At 43.7% G+C, this 18,197-nt stretch overlaps 1 protein-coding gene across 1 annotated transcript in view; it reads right to left on the reverse strand.

Moving 5' to 3' along the window:
• Positions 1–18,197, reverse strand: part of LOC143941159 (vomeronasal type-2 receptor 26-like) — a 142,636-nt gene that overhangs the window by 13,977 nt on the left and 110,462 nt on the right. The window contains exon 5 of the mRNA XM_077463185.1: positions 12,180–12,303. Within this exon, the coding sequence (XP_077319311.1) occupies positions 12,180–12,303 (124 nt within the window). The remainder of the gene's footprint in view (positions 1–12,179; positions 12,304–18,197) is intronic.

Consider the following 18,197-nt stretch of genomic DNA (forward strand, 5'->3'; position numbering starts at 1 on the left):
CCCCCACCCCGATAAAAACGGGGGATACTACTGGGTGAGACCAGGGGAAACACTGAGGTGAAAGGGGCACCAGGTCCTGAAGAGAAAAAAGAGAGGACAAAAGATTAAGTGGGTGGAGACTTGAAGAGAGGCTGAATAGAGTAGTATGGAAATTGAAAAAACACTGAATAAAGATGGGCTCTTTAATGTTAAGATGTATATACGTGTAACAATGGCCTTGATAGAGAAGTAGATAGGTAAAACAGTAGAAGCCCACAAGATGTAATGGCCACTGTGAAGTGTATTAGTATGTTTTAGAAGGCAAGTAGTAATAAAGTTACAAGCACACCTGGAGCAAAAGAAGCCCCAATGTGTGCAGAGAAGCAAGGAAAAAAAACCTAAGAAAAATACATGTAAAAGCCAGAAAAAACAGAAGCTGCCAGACTGTCCGCTCGGAGTCCCACAATGAAAAGCTGTGGAGTAGCGGCGGACATCACATCTGGTGCTTAAAAGGAGCCCCTCTCCAATCAGCTGGTGCACAGCTGATTGCGGCAGCTGACGGAGAGGGAGGAGAGCAGGACCGAGTGCTGGCACGCCCCCTCGAGTGGTGTGAGCGCGGCCCCGTCCCCAGCGCGCATGTCAGAGATAGTGACGTCTGAACGGGGCCCCGTCCTCTCCACCCACTCCACAGTTTGTGCTCCAGGTGTGCTTGTAACTTTATTACTACTTGCCTTCTAAAACATACTAATACTCTTCACAGTGGCCATTACTTCTCATGGGCTTCTACTGTTTTACCTATCTACTACTCTATCAAGGCCATTGTTACAGGTATATACATCTTTACATGAAAGAGTCGTCTTTATTCAGTGTTTTTTCAATTTCCATACTACTCTATTCAGCCTCTCTTCAAGTCCCCACCCACTTAATCTTGTGTCCTCTCCTTTTTCTCTTCAGGACCCCGTGCCCCTTTCGTCTCAGTGTTTCCCCTGGTCTCACCCAACAGTATCCCCCGTTTTTATTGGGGTGGGGGATGGGGACCTTTTTGGACACCCTTAGCTTTCGGCACCAATCATACCTTATGGTTCAATTTGTTGTAACAACAATCGTATATGGGAGCCTTGGATATTGGGAAGCCACCCACCGTAATTGATCGGTCTAAACGTTTTTAACCAATAATTTGCTACATTCATACCACTACTTATGTTGATATGTAAGTACTATGCTAAACAATGTTTATAATATTTACAAATCATTTCCATGTCCTAATGTTCTGTCATTTACATTTTTCACTAGAATTATGCTTTATGTCTTGTATCTACCCCTGATGGAGGAGATTACAAGAGCTCCAAAATGCGTAGGGAAACAAGCTTTGCATTTAATCATATCCCGGTGTGACCACTGATTATGGGCCCTGGATTTTAAGGGGCACAGGGGGAATGAGAACCCCACTATAATCTGTGCTAGTCAGATTCAATGCTGTATATATGTATATATAATGTGTGTTGCTTCATGCTGTTGGGACACAAACTGTTAGATGCTAATGTCATCAACTCCAGCCACCTGTCTGTTGTGTAAATGAGTCTTGTCTGGCTTGTAGGAGTATTCACACATTGTTGTTTGTGCTAATTAACCCTGTGTTTATGGTAATGTTTATTGAATTGTTAGTGAGCTAGGAGCCAAAAAGTCTTATCCCTCAGTCAACTAGTCTGAGTGTTGATTTAGATAATTAGCTCATGCTAATTAGGTTAGGTTTTAGTCTTCTACTGTATTATAAATACTTGGCATTTTGGTTCTAATAAATGAGTCCATGCTGAGCAGCTAAGCAAGTGTCGCCTTGTTTTGTGCTTGGGAGCGGTTGGAATATCTGATATCTACATTCAGTCTGGGAGGAAGTGGTATATGACAGAAGAACTCAATTGGAGTGTTCCGTCACACCCGGATAGGTGAAAAGTTTGTCAACTGAATTGTACCATGTATACTGTTATGTTGTTCATAATTTACGTATTATGATACGTTTTTATACCAATTTATTGAATAAAATTGTTTTTACTGATTCTATTGTTGTACGTGCCTCCAAAGTCCTCTACCAGGGGTTTTTCTTCTTTTTTAGATTCTTTATAGGATGTGGCACAACAAATTTGCACAGTAATGCCGATCTATACATATTTTGCAGTAGCAAGATAGCAAAGGCGAACACAAACATCGGTTTATGGTCGTATGTAAACAGCGATTGCACCATGCATGTGAGGTATCACCACAAGTGCCAGATCGAGGGCATTAATTGCAGCACCAGACCTCCTGTGTTAATCTAAAGTGCTAACCTTTTGACACGTTACCTATGGATTTCAAAAAGGTACGTAGTTTGTCACCATTGCGTGAGTGAGGGCAGTTAAAGCATGTCATGTTTACTCAGAGTAAGATCATCTTTTATATCTTACAAAACAATTGGACAATATATTGTGTTTTTGTGCATTAAAATTTAAAAAAAAGTGTATTGTTTCCAAAAAAAAGTATTTGAAATACCGCTGCGTAAATACTGTGAGACATACTCTAGTGCCTCTGCTTTAAAATATGTATATAATGTTTGGGGGTTTGAAGTAGTTTTCTAGCAACAAAAGACTTGGTCTTCAAGTGGTTAGTGGGTGATGTGTGGCATAAGCTTTTAATTTTGGGCATAAAATGCCAGGACGGTACAAACATTCCCCCAAGTGACCCTTTTTGGAAAGTAAACACCCCAAGGTACTTGTTGAGAGGCATGTTAAGTGTGAGTTGGACATTTTTATAGATAGGTAACTCCTATCCTCATATTGATTAGTGGTTCCAAATTAATAATAACTACTGCAGTAGGGGACAGACACAAAAGATACATTCAGCATCTTTCCAATACAATACATACAAAATATTATTATTATTATTATTCACGATTTATATAGCGCCAACAGTTTACGTGGCACTTTACAATCTATAGGGGGGACAACACAATTACAGTATAATACAAAAGGTACAGGAGGGCCCGGCTCGTAGAGCTTACATTCTAAAGGGAGGGGGTGGTGGTACAAAAGGTAATAGCTGCAGAGAATGATTTGATAGGGGTGGCTCTGGGACAGTTAGGTGGGTGTGGGATAGCCTTCCCTGAATAAATGAGTTTTCAGGGAACTCCTAAAGGTGGACAGGGTAGGGACTGAGTGGACAGACTGGGGCAGGGAGTTCCAGAGGATGGGAGAGGCTCTGGAGAAGTCTTGAAGGCGAACATGGGAGGAGATAACAAAGGGAGCTAGAAAGCAGGAGGTCCTGGGAGGAGCGGAGTTGACGATTTGGGTGATATCTGCAGATGAGGTTGGTGATGTAGATGGGGTGATGTTGTGGATGGCCTTGTATGTTATGGTTAGCATTTTGAATTTTATACAGTGGGGGAGGGGAAGCCAGTGAAGGGATTGGCAGAGAGGGGCAGCAGTCACAGAACAATTAGTGAGGTGAATTAGTCTAGCAGCAGCATTCATAATAGACTGAAGTGGGGATAGCCTGCTTAAGGGTAGGTCATTAAGGATAGGGTTGCAGTAGTCAAGACGGGAAATAATCAAGGAGTGAACGAGTTGCTTTGTGGTGTCATAAGTCAGGAAGGGTCGAATTCTGGAGATGTTGCGGAGGTGAAGGCGGCAGGAATTAGCCAGTGATTGGATATGGGGGCTGAAGGAGAGGTCAGGGTCAAGGATTACACCCAGGACCCTGGCATGTGTGGAGAGACCAATGGTTGTGTTGTTGATATTAATGGTGGGGGGGTCATGAAGGAGGAAATATAACAAGCTCAGTTTTACAAAGATTGAGTTTGAGGAAGTGGTGTGACATCCATACTGATATATCATTCAGTAAGTTGGAGATCTGTGAGGAGATTGAGGGGGTGAGTTGAGGAGTGGAGAGATAGATCTGGGTGTCGTCGGCATAGTGGTGGTATTGGAAACCATGGGAGTTTATCAACTGGCCCAGGGAAGAGGTATAGAGCGACAATAGGAGGGGCCCAAGGACAGAACCTTGGGGTACCCCAACAGAAAGAGGAAGGGGAGCAGAGGAGATGGAGTTGTGACACTGAAAGTGCGCTGAGATAGGTAGGAAGAAAACCAGGATAAAGCAGAATCGCAGAGGCCAAAGGAGCGTAATTTGCTGAGGAGGAGCATGTGGTCAACTGTGTCAAAGGCAGCAGAGAGGCCTAAAAGTATGAGTATGGAGTAGTGGCCGTTGGTTTTAGCAGTTAGTAGGTCATTGGTGAGTTTTAGTAGGGCAGTTTCAGTAGAATGTTGTGGGCGGAAGCCAGACTGTAGGGGTCGAGAAGGTTGTTGTCCATGAGGTAGCGACTCATTTGGTCATGGACAAGGCGTTCGATGAGCTTGGAGGCAAACGGAAGCAGGGAGATGGGTCTTAAGTTGTTCAAACAGGTGGGGTCTAGTGAGGGTTTTTTGAATATGGGGGTAACCAGTGCATGTTTGAGCAGGGAAGGAAAGGTGCCGGAGGAGAGGGAGAGGTTGAAGATGTGGGTTAGGGAGTTAAGGATAGAGTGGGAAGGTGGTAGCAGTAATTGTGAGGGGACAGGGTCCAGGAAGCAGGTAGTGAGGTGGGCCGTGGATAGGAGTTTATTAACTTCATCTGTGGTAACTGGACAAAAAGAGAAGAGTATTGAGTGTGGTGTTGGACCTGTTGTGTTGGGTAGGGGAGGAAGTTGAATGCTGGATATCTCCTTGCGAATTGTGTCAATTTTGCTATTGAAATGGTTGGCAATCTGTTGAGCGGTAAGCAAGTTGGTGGGTTGGGGCAGTGGGGGGTGAAGTAAGGAATTAAGGGTAGAAAAGAGTTGACAAGGTTTGGATGAGAGAGTTTTGATGAAATAGAATACAATTATATACAGAACTTACAAATTTCCTTAACAAGTGCATATAAGATTTTTTTCCATAGGTTTTTGGAAAATTAAAATGTTTTATTTAATAAGATATTTCATACACACACATGCCATGTGTATATGTGGAATTACACCACAAAACACATTCTGCTACTTCTCCTGAGCATATGCCAGACCCAAAAACTCAATAAGCACCCTCAGGTTTTAAAGGTCGTTATTTCCTCATTACACTTCCTGACTACCTATCACAGTTTCAGAAGCCCTGAAATGCAAGAATAGTACAAAATACCCCCCCCCCCCCCCAAATGACACCTTTTTGGAAAGTAGACCCCATGCCATTTGCTGAGAGGCATGTTGAGTGCATGGAAGATTTTGCCACAAGTTTTCAGAATATTTATTTTATCAAAGTTGTCAATTTAATAAGATATTTCTTACATATGCCATGTGTATAAGTGAAACTGCACCACAAAACACATTGGGGATACCACATGTGAGATACTTTTTGGCAGCCTGTCCATGTACAGGAGTCCAAAATCCAATAAGCATGCTCAGGCTTTTAAAGGGCATATTCCCTCATTACACTTCCTGACTACCTATCACAGTTTCGGGGGCCCTGAAATGCCAGGATAGTAAAAAACACCACTCAAGTGACCTATTTTTGGAAAGTAGACACCCCAAGGTATTAGCTAAGAGGCATGGTGAGTATTTTGCAGATCCCATTTGTTGCCACAATTTTTTGGAAAATGAAAAAAGAAAATGACAATTTATTTTTTCTTTTCTTTTTTTAATTTTCAAAACCTTGAAAATTTAGATCTGCAAAATACTTACCATGCCTCTTATCAATATCTTAGGGTTGTCTACTTTCAGAAATGGGCTCCTTTGGGGGGAAGGGGTGTGCTATATTGGCATTTCAGGGCTTCCAAAGTTGTGATAGGTAAAGTTCCAAAGTTGTGAGGAAGTGAATATGGTATCCCCGTACTCAGACGAAGCAACAGAATGTATTTTGGGATGTAATTCCACATATACCCATGGCATGTGTGAGTGGTATATAATTTAGGTGACAATTTGGGGTAAGAACATAAACTTTTTTGTAATTTTGGCAAAAAATAAAATATTCCATGGGCTCAACATGCCTCTCAGCAAATAGCTTGGAGTGTCTTCTTTCCAAAAAGGGGTCACTGTGGGGGGAGGAGGGGGTTGTGTAATCTTGACATTTCAGGGCCTCCGAAACTGTGATAAGTAGTGAGGAAATTAAATGAGCAATTTGCATCCTTTGAAAGCCTGAAGGCGGTCAATGATTTTTGGCAACCGTCTAGGCTCCCAAAAAGTCTCACATGTGGTATCCCCATACTCAGGAGAAACAGCAAAATGTATTTTGGGGTGTAATCCCCCTGAGGAATGCACATGACCCTGTGGCATAACGAATAGGGGAGGTGCAAGGAGGACGGTACTGTGAGTGCCCCCAGTGGATGGAATTGAAGACGGGAAGCTGGTGTCACAACATACTGCATTGATTTATCACGCAAGGTCAGAGTGGTGCACTACAAGCACCCTGAATATGGGAGTAGTGATTTGTTGACATTTTAATGTATTGGTTTTAAATGATATAAGCACTATGGGAGTACTGTTTCTTGCATACATGAATCCTATGGTAAGAGACATTAACACAGCCAAAGAGGATTAAATGGAGACAGAATATCCTTACTCATTTGTCCGCTGGTGACTAAAAAGCGAGAACTGATTAACTATGGTGTTAAAAGAGATGAGCCTATGGTTAGAGATGGAAGTTGACCATAAAATACTCGGGAAATAAAAGGAGCAGATAGGGGGGGGGCGTGGCCGGCCAAGAGGGAAGATGGCTACTTAATTCACTTGCTCCGTCGGAACACAGCCTTTCTTTAGCTCAGCAGGGACCCCATTTGAGCTTCCAGTGATCCAGAGTATGGGGACTGCCTCCAGGACCTCATCGACATCACGTTCGAGATCTCCCAGGGGAAACCGAAGCCAATCTAACCAGCGGATACCGGAGATATTCCGGACACACAGATCTAACATGGCGACCTCTGCTCCAGTCTCCTCACAGCACGGAAACAAGATCGTCCTGGCGCCGACAATATCACAGCGCCCAAAGATGGCCCCAAGCCCAAACACTTCACAGCAGCCAACGTAACAGCCGTTGCAGCAACCTACCTTACAAGATCTCAGAGCAGTGGCCTCCGACATAAAGGACACACTCTCCGCCGCCATCTCGGATCTGAGGCAGGAACTGCAGGCCATAGCGGGAAGAGTGACAGACGTGGAACAGAAATCTGCCCAGCAACAAGCCTCCATCAGAAAACTGACAAGCTCAGCAGAGACTCAGAGCCTACAGCTAAGAGAAATTCAGCGACACGTGGAAGACCTCGACAACCGAGGCCGGAGACATAATCTGAGGGTAAGAGGACTCCCGGAAAGTGTCGATAACCCGCAGCTTAGTGACACAGTATCCGCCATCTTCAATCAGCTATTAGACAGAAAGGCACGATCCCCATAGCAATGGAGTGCATTCACAGAGCGTTGAAGCCGCGAGGTAGAGATTCCGATCCCCCGCGGGATATTATCTGTTTCATAAACGACTATAAACTTAAAGAGGACATATTGAGACAGGCAAGGATTAAGGGTCAAATAATCTATGAAGGAAATAAGATCTCTATCTATCAAGACCTTTCAGCCATTACTTTACGACACAGGAAGGACTTGCACCCCCTACTTGAAGTCCTGCAAGCGAAGGGAATTTCATATTGGTGGAAATTCCCTTTCGTCCTGTCGGCATCACATCAGGGCAGAACGGCTTTACACAGATCACCAGAAGAGCTGGATGCTTTTTGCCGCACACTCGACATACCATTTACAGCAGTACCTAATTGGTATGCAGAATTCAAAAAACCTTGAGGCGATCTCCAAGCAATGAGGACCAAATGGATGTACAAACCACTCATTTCAGGCGTCAACGTTCTCCATCTTCTACCAGATCGTGTCCGCATCGTGGTTCACAAACCATTATGCATAGCCCGACAGCAGCACCGTGGCCACGGCGAGCCCGCAGGGATAAATAGAAAGAAACTAACCTGACAATGGAGAACATTTATTTCTCACAATCGCATTTGTAGGACTTCCTTAATAGCCTTACTCAGCAAGTACCCTGTTTTACGCTAAGTTTAGTCACTTGGACTATTATCTTGTCTCCGGTCATGCCTGCTTTAGAGTTTCCTACGCCGTCTGCGGGGCGTCTCCTAAATTGTTTGGAAAGCTATCTTAGGGCTCCCTAGCACTCCATGTTCTTCAAATCTACCCTGAAGGACCACAATGACAGATCCAATTCGAGGGAGAACTGCTTCCAGAAGTGTCAAGTCCGGCCAGACACCTCAATCATGAAAGCGTTTTTTTTTTTCCCCCGTTTTTTCCTTTTATTTTTTTCTTTTGCTTTTTAGCTTTTTTCTACGATAATGCAGTCAACCGCATCTTAAGTCAATCACCTCTCTTTTTACCTCTGTGAGACGGTATCGCAACATAAACTTTCTATGTCTTTGCCATTATCGGTCTCTTGGCTGCGTTTAGTAGGTATAAGACAGGTTGTGTATAGTTCCATAGGATAAGGGGACTGCAGACAAATGGCATCGCTATGAAGATTTTCCCTCTAGGCTCCTTCTGCAATACTCCACTCATGTAAGCGCGATGCTTCCACCATAAGTCAGCCTCTGAGCGCCTAGACGGCCATTGCCTAGTCATCTCTATCCTTTTTAATAACAGGCTTTAGCCTGTATAACGGTACAGCATTGCAACCCTTTTGATACCATTCTGCCATGCACCTGCACCCCTATCTATTCCTAGAATTGTTAATGCTTGCCGCCAATACCCTCAACTGTGTTTGTTAAGTTATAGTATATCACGCAACCCTTTCACAGTAACAACCCAGGTGGTAATAGATATTGCCTAGGGTGACTATTCTCGGAGAGATTGCATATGAATTTGACTTGTATGTGATGCATTCTGTGGCCTCCAGTTGCCAAGGGTGCCACAAAGATGTCTATAAAAGTTAATAATGAGTTTTCATGTTGGTTTTAGACTTTAATCCTTGCTCACCTCCCGTACAAGGTTTAATGGATTATTTTGCACTTCTCACGGTCTGCCAGATTAAATTCCATAGACATTCATAAAGATACGCACTCCCCCAAACGCCCTAATCACCATTTGCAATCACTTCACTCCTCGTGCCCTAAGACTGCCTCCATTATACAGATAATCCTTGGTGATCAAGGGGTTAAATGTGTCCTAGGGAATGATTCTAACTGTGGGGGGGGGTGGGCTACCACTCACATGACAGCGATCACTGCTCCCAATGACAGGGAGCAGTGATCTCTGTCATATAAACAAGGCATAATATCTTCTCGTTCTTCCGCTCCGTGACATGATCGCGGGCACCCGTCAGACATCGGGTCACGGAGTACGTGGCGTGCACACGCCCACAATGCCACTTCTTAAAGTCGGCGTACCTGTACGCCCATTTGCCCAGCCGTGCCATTGTGCCGTCATATATCGTTGTGCGTTGGTCGGCATGTGGTTAAAGAGGGCTGCGTCTGGAAAAATGTTGAGAAACACTAGTCTGAATATTTAAAAGGAAGGAGCGGCAGGTGGGACTTTGTATGAGGCACACGGGAGCAGAAGCACAACATTTGATAAAAAAACATATTTTAATACCTCTCCTTAATTTAATTTCTTCCCTTTTTCACTTCATTTAATTTTTTCATTCTTTGTCTTTGTTTTTACACCCTCATTAATTTTTTCACATATTTTTAATACTTACCATATCAATTGTATAATTTTTACATTCCCTTCAGTAGGGCCACCTCACTACTCAACACTTTATTCGTGTCATATCATACACTTCTACCTGCCGGGGGTGTTTCTTGTGCATTCTGAGTGTCGTCCGGGTGTGCTCCCTCAGTCTCGGACCATGGCAAATTTGGGCGGGCCCAACTTTCGGTGTCTGTTACCGCCTCTGTGCAGATATACATATAAGTTTGTGGGTCAAATGTACATGTGTGGGGGTTTCCTCCATGTTTGTGCAATTGTCCACTTTTTTTTTTTTTTATTGATTTAAATACGGTCATTTATTCTACCCATAGGTTACCATTACGGTGTTGCTCCTGACGAGTGGCTATAAGGTCACGAAACGCGTAGAGCTTTCAACTGCCGTTTTGTGTATACAATCTTCAACAAAGCATGACCATTCCTTCTCGACCTTTGTTTCTTTATAAAAAATTTTCTCCTAAATGACGCTTCAATGTGTCATGTATTTACATATGATTTGTGCTTATTTAGTGTTTGACCCTTCATGTGTTTACTACTAAGTCCTTATTGGAATGTATAATCTGATGTAATAGAAAATACTAATATATGGCTACGTGTATTAATATGTAAATATATGACTACTGTATTTTCTGGCGTATAAGACTACCTTTTACACTTAAAAAAAATGCCCAAAAATCGGGGGTCGTCTTATACGCTGGGTATACAGGTATACAATGCTGCCCGATGGAGGTCAGCCCCCAAATGTCTGCTAATACTGTATGTGGCTTCAGCTACAACAGTATACGCCGTTGAGCCAATCCCGGCGAGCGATGTATTCTATTAATGAATACAGAGCCTGCTTGGATTGGAGTAACAACCTCGGCCAATCCGAGCAGGCTACATAGAGTAGCCTGCTCGGATTGGCTTTGAGAGAGAGAGAGAGAGAGAGGCAAGGGCTGATGATGCTACAGCCTCTGCCAATCCAAGCAGGCGTTGTATTCATTAAAATAATACACCGCTCACCATACTTCCCTGGGTAAATCCATTCACTGATCTCCTACTACTATACATCCTGCTGTTTGCCTTTGAGGTCCCAGGCACCCAAGAGGGACAGGCAAATCTGGAACATATGACGGGGGGGGTTATTAAATGCATTTTGGTGGACAATTCCCATAGAATGTAACCCAAAAGTGGTATAGGTTTGGTTAGTGAAAAATTCTACTTTTCCAGAGTTGTGGCATTCAATAGATCTGTTTGTGTTATTGTTTGATTTACTTTATGACATAACACAGCATGGCGGATGAGTAGTTTGCATTCTTGCTTTGTGTTTTTTAATGGTTCTAATGTTTTTTTTAAATGGTGTTGCCTCAGAAGGGGGGTAGTCTTATACCGCGAGTATTGCCCAAAACCTATGTTTTCACTTGAAAAATAGGGGGTCGTCTTATACGCCCAGTCGCCTTATACGCCGGCAAATACGGTACTTGTATTTATTAAAATATGTTTTTTTATCAAATTTTGTGCTTCTGCTCCCGTGTGCCTCATACAAAGTCCCGCCTGCCGCTCCTTCCTTATTAAATATTAAACCGGGATGGAGGAGGGGATTTGAACGGCCCCTATTACCTCATTTAAAGTCCCAAATATTTTCTTTTTTTTCTCTTTGTTTACTAGTCTGAATATATTTTCCTGTGCTACCCTGTTGTCCACCAACAAGTGGAGACTCTGCATATGTCCCATAAATGTTAACTGCATATTTCTCCCCTTTTTTAATTCAGGTAGATATCTTTGGGTTGGTCACCACACCTGTAAATAAGTAGATTATCTTGATATTAATAAAGTAAATATAATATAATATAATATAGTATAATATAATAATATTCCTCCCGTGTGCCCCTTCCCCTGACTTCTCTGTCAAGATCGATAGCGCAACCATCAAACCATCCCTGCATGCCAGGGTGCTGGGTGTAATCTCAGACTCTGAATTCTCTCTTTGGCCCCACATCCAATCACTGTCCAAAGCTGTGTTATGAGAACACTTTGGTCCCTGTGGAAGAATCACGAACAACTTTTGATAAAAAAGAAGAGGTGAAAATGCCAGACCGGCCTGAGGACTGCAGAAAGCAAATCAAATATAGAGTATTAAAAAAAAATCCAGAGGGGAACTTTGTTGGGAGGGGAGGGAAGCTACATTTCAACTTTAAAAAATATCTTACATGTAGTGTATGGACTTTACTGAAAATTCTAAATCAGGATCTTAACACACAAGCCCAGTAAACTGTCAGTAGTTAGTATGAATTATATCTCTGTATACATAAGGATTTCCCTCAATAGTCCAAAACTTGTAGACCAGAAGTAGTATTACACCATTGCATATGTTCTTCCCTGCACCACTAGAGCATGATATACTCTGCTTTTACACATCTGTGAATTTTAGTGTAAAGGTAAAAACCATTAATAAATAAAACTGTATATAAATAAGGTATACCAGTCATATTGGATATGTGCCCTTCTGAACATGGGGCGCAGTCAAAGCAGCAAGAGTGTATTGAAGATCCTGGCTTTTTTCTGTTTCCGGGCAAACAAGAGTCCACACACTTAGATTCCAGCATCTAAAAGAAGTGAAAAAAAAAAAAGTCTCCGTGTGTAAAATAACATTGGAGATGCAATATTAGTGTGTTGCAAAACATTACTTTATCTCCTTATCTATTGTTCCATTGCACTTTATGCAAACCCCAAATATATTTCTCAGTAGAGTTTCCAGCATGCTTCTCAGTGTACAGTCTGGAGATCCTGCCAGGAACAACTCTTCTTATTTCAGGCTGACAACACTAAGCCACCGCCTCACACTGGAGGAGAACTCATGGCAGACTTACAATGCTGATGATAATATTGAGGAAGTTGATTAGAGTTGTCAGCCTTCTATAGGAAGTGCTGCTACTGGTGTGATCTCTGGGTAAGAAACTGCAAAGGATTCCCAAAAAATGTATTACTTAAAAAAAAAAGATTAAAATTAGACATGATGCCCAACATACTGAAAAAAAAAAAAAGATTTTAGGTTTACATGCACTTTGAAGTGTAATAAAAAATATTTTTGTACCCCCCCATGTGATGTAGTCTGTTGTTTGGTAGATTACAGGCTAAAGGAGGACATACTACGCAAGGCACGTAATAGGATTCAGCTCTCACATGGCAGTGCTACTATCCATATCTATCAAGATCTCTCCGGCATCACGCTCCAGCATCGCAGAGATCTGAGACCGCTACTTGACACCCTGCGTGCCAAAGGTATACAATACAAGTGGAAATTCCCCTTTGGTCTTGCTGCCTCACACCACGGACGTACTGCGGTCTTACGTGTCCCTGAGGAATTGCCTTCTTTTTGTGCCACTTTGGACATTCAGCAGGTTGAAGTACCCAGCTGGTATGCAGCATTCCACCCCAGACGTCCACCCAGCAGAGAGAGGGGACGCGAGGAACCGATGGAAGCCCAACCCAGCAGATATCGCAGACACCAATCCGTCTCCAGAAACAGAGCTCACCACCCACGGCTGGGTTCCCGCAATGGACATAGCCCTTCCGCCTCGCCACGTTCCCGCCGAGCTAGACGGGACCAAGACGTGTACCACGGACAATCACCGGGACTGTGAAGGAAACACGCAGATAAGTGATTCCGCCTTTCTGCCCCCTCCCTTTGACACTGTCCCCTTCCTCATCTGCTTTCAATCCATACGTTATACACTCTTCTCATGTCCCCTACAATTTTTAAGGTATGGTAAATTGTGGCCCAGTTAGCCGTGTGCTTAGGCCTAGCTTACAAGGATAACTTCAGACATAAATGTACCACTGTTATTGCAGGAGCTAGTGACACTGGTGAAAGCATACCCATATGCTGCAATGCTATTTTTTCTTCAGCAACAAGGACTATGTGTACTTATCTGTGCTGGTGATTTCACTGTAGCTATACCTTTACAATTTTTTTTTTTTATGCTGTAACGATGCACGGCACCCTAGTAAATGTGCTGATCTGGGGGGGGGGGGGGGGATCTTGGGAGAAGCTGGAGGGGGTATGCCAGATTCCAATTAAAGCATAGTTCCAAGCCCCACTGTATGCAAGAGACCCCTTGCTTTGACATTTATGATAACCCCACAGCCAATCGCGAGAGATTGGCCGGGATGTGACTTAGGACAGGGATCCTCATATCCCCTCCCCCCTGCCCCTGTAACGACACGATCCAACACTACCGATCTCATTGGGTTCCTTAGTCCTGGCATACCCCCTCTGGCTCGCACTATCAATCACAGGAAAGGGCTAATTATTTTGTACTTATTGTGTACCTTTTATCTATTGTTAATAATTGACAGGAACAACCAGAGGGTTCTTTGGGCCCTTGATAAATTGCAGCGAGAGTAGTTCACCACCCTACACTCGTAGCTGGAGGAATCCCTAAGCTTGAAGCAAGCCCAGTATTTTGCCAAGGTCCTGGCATGAATACCACGGCCACATTTTATGAGGAGGTGGATAGCGCGGAACATGGATGGCAAAACCACGCGCTCATTGAACCTCACTTAGAGCACGGGAGATTCCTGCATGTATGAATGAATGGGCAATGTATGAACAAGATGCTTAGGCATCATAAGTGGTATTCCCGCTTAGGGGTGACTCTCGCAAATGGCAGGAATTCAGTGAGGGGGACACCTATCTAAGATACTCGTATTATGGGGAGAGGTTGACTCCCTGAGATACGATTTCAGTTGCTTATCGGTTTACTGTTTATTGTTATATATTTTTCCAATGTTGATAGACTGTTATACCCACGGTATAAAGGTTGGACATTGTTAGCCATTGTCATTGAACGTCTACGGACAAACTTTGCTTCTTTACTTCACTTATTTCTCGCAATCCCAAGCAGCCACTATCAGGATTAGCTAACAGTGGTATATATGTGCGAATATGCAGTTATGAGATAATAGGAGGCATAAGGTTACTAACAACACATCCGAGTGGATACCCAATGACAATAATACAGTTACCATGCTTCCTTTACCTGTTATATAGATACAAGCCAACAGAGGGGCTGGACGTTGGCGATCCACTTAGATAACTGATCTTAGTTTTCTCGAGTGCTCCAGTCCAACCCCAACACGGTGACTTAGACGGAGGGGCCTTGCTGATAATAGGGCTCCTTCTGTCTTGGCACCGTAATTTTCAAGGCACCGGTCCTATAGGGAAGGAGCTGGTCTTCTGTCCTTAAGGTTGCCACCGGGAAGTTCACCTACTACCCATACTACCCTCACCTTTGTATCCCCTCTCAATCAATCCCCTCCCCTGGATAAAATGATTTAGCTCTGTGGGATAGGGCAACGGTATTGCACAATGCACCCTCGTCGCGCCCATACTTCACCCCCTTAGGTCAGGCTATACTCACTCAACACCAGAGGACTAAATACCCCAGAAAAAAGGTCCCAACTTCTGCTCCTCCTTAGAAAGGCTAAAGCTGATATTGTCTTTCTACAAGAGACACACTTTAAAACAGATAAAATCCCCACATTCCGCTCTTCCCAATATACCACAGCGTTTCATGCCACCAACCCATCCACGAAATCCAAGGGAGTGTCGATTCTCATTTCCAAGAACTGCCCTATCCAAATAGAGGACACACTCATTGACAAAAAGGCCCGATACATATTCCTGAAAGGAGGAAAACTGTTTGACCGATACATCACGCTAGCAAACCTATATGCACCGAACAAACATCAGGTTCCCTTCTTCAGAAACACTATGCAACAACTTACCTCCTTTTTTAAAGGCATGTTAGTGGTTGGGGGGGACTTTAACTTGGCCCTGTCTCCTGCGCTAGACTCATCCTCAGGTTCCTCATCGATAACCTATAGAGCTCTTCGTGCTATTAAAACTCAACTCTCTACACTGACCCTTCATGACACCTGGCGGACGCTACATCCGACGGATAAGGACTTTACTTATTACTCCCCCCCGCACAACAAATATACGAGGATTGACTATTTCTTCCTGTCACAGGCAAATTTAGACTCCTTGATCGCAGCTGACATAGACCCTATGGTAATTTCAGACCACCACCCAATATCGGCCACCATCTCCTTTCCCACATGACCTACGAAACCATACACCTGGCGCTTGGACAACTCCCTACTAAACGATCTGGACATTGTTCACAAACTCAAGACGTGCCTTTCGCAGTATTTCAAAGACAATGCGGCAGCCGAAATACACCCTACCACTCCATGGGCGGCACACAAATGTGTGATTCGGGGGCAACTCATGTCATTAGCGGCGCAGAAAAGGAAAGCTAGGCTTATAGGCATCGACACATTGTCTAAATGCATTCAATTCTTAGAACAAAAGCATAAACAAACACTGGCGGAAAACACCCTAGTCGAACTCCAGAAAGCCAGAGAAGAACTCCTTGAAGAATTAGGGAAACCGATCAGACGAAAATATGTACTTATGCAAAGAAATTACTATGAATTTGGCAATAAGGCTGGCAAATTGTTGGCTAGGGCGATTCAAAAAAAGAGAGCAATGGCGACGATACATCATATCACTGACCCCACAGGTAACAAAATAGAAACCCCATCTGGTATTGTGGAGCAGTTTAAACAATATTATTCTAAGCTCTATAATCTTCCATCCACCCACCAGACAGGATCTCAACAGGACAGAGGCAGGATGATTTCGGACTTCTTGACAGACCACTGCCCGGGACCTATCTCGGCAGACATGGCGGCTGACATAGATAAACCTATCACTGGGGAAGAGATACAGGAGGCCCTTAAGCAGTTAAAACCGGGCAAGAGCCCAGGCCCTGATGGCCTCTCAACCCTATATTATAAAACATTTTCAGAAACCTTGCTCACACACCTTACAGAAACTTTCAATAATCTCCCCAACTTCCCTGTAATGCATGCGGACCTTTTTGAGGCACATATCACCATGATCCCCAAACCAGGGAAGGATGAATCGCTGGTAACCAATTATAGACTCATCTCACTTATCAACGTTGACATGAAGATATACGCCAAAATTTTAGCATACTCCCCTTACTCCCATTACTGATATCCCTGGATCAGGTAGGCTTTGTCCCGGGCCGAGAGGCCCGTGATAATACTTTAAAGGCAATCAGTATACACCAGTGGCTATCCACATCCCGTAAACCAGGTTTTTCCCTCTCATTGGACACGGAGAAGGCATTCGACAGGGTGGCGTGGGATTACACGCTGGCAACGCTCCGTAAAATGGGTTTCCGAGAACGCACACTGAAATTCATCACTGCATTATACTCATCCCCCACAGCCAGAATTAGGGCAAACGGTCACCTGTCGGATGCCTTCTCCCTGTCCAATGGGACAAAACAGGGATGCCCCCTGTCCCCCCTCATTTTCATTCTTACGTTAGAACCCATGTTACATAAACTCCGAATGAATGAAGACATTAAAGGGATCCGGATAAAAGACAAAGTGTACAAAGTAGCGGCAAACGCTGACGATGTACTCTTGTTCCTCACGGAACTGATCATCACGATACCGAATCTACTCCACGATCTTGCCCTTTTTGAATCAATAGCTAACTTACAGATTAATTATAGTAAATCGAAGGCCCTTAATATTACTCTTCCTGAGAACATACTAACACAATGTAAATTGAACTTCCCGTTCGGCTGGGAAAGACATGCCATAACATATTGAGGGATTCAGCTCCCAACAAAACTGTCGGACCTTTACCCTCGAAACTTTTTACCCCTATTAAATACTATCAGACAAGACCTACAAAATTGGAATAAACACACAATCTCGTGGTTTGGGAGATCCTCGATCCTGAAGATGAATGTTCTCCCCAGGATCTTGTATCTCATGCAGACAATTCCAATTAAACTCCCTTCCACCTTTTTTGCCACATACAAAGCCCTAAGCTCCCAATTTGTGTGGGCTAACAAGCATCCACGCATAAGATGGGGAAAACTGACTTTGCCCAAACTGCAAGGTGGACTGGGAGTCCCGGACATGCAAAAATACAATTGGGCATGCCAGTTGACCAGAATTGTGGACTGGCATGTTCACCGGTAGGGATGAGCCGAACACCCCCCGGTTCGGTTCGCACCAGAACTTTCGAACGGACCCCGCGTTCGTTACGAACGTTAGAACCCCATTGAAGTCTATGGGACTCGAACGTTCGAAATGGAAAGTGCTAATTTTAACGGCTAATATGCAAGATACTGTCCTAAAAAGGGTTTGGGGACCTGACTCCTGCCTCAGGGGACATGGGTCAATGCAAAAAAAAGTTTTAAACACGGCCGTTTTGGCGGGAGCACTGATTTTAATGACGATTAAAGTGAAAAAAAAAGTGAAATATTCCTTTAAATATGGTGCCTGGGGGGTGTCTGTAGTATGCCTGTGAAGTGCCACTTGTTTCCCGTGTTTAGAACAGTCCCTGCACAAAATAACATTAAACGGAAATAACACCATTTAA

The sequence above is a fragment of the Lithobates pipiens genome, unplaced genomic scaffold (genome assembly GCF_037356315.1).
Source record: "Lithobates pipiens isolate NorthernLeopardFrog02 unplaced genomic scaffold, aLitPip1_a1.2 Scaffold_3, whole genome shotgun sequence".
In the NCBI taxonomy this organism is placed as follows: domain Eukaryota; kingdom Metazoa; phylum Chordata; class Amphibia; order Anura; family Ranidae; genus Lithobates; species Lithobates pipiens.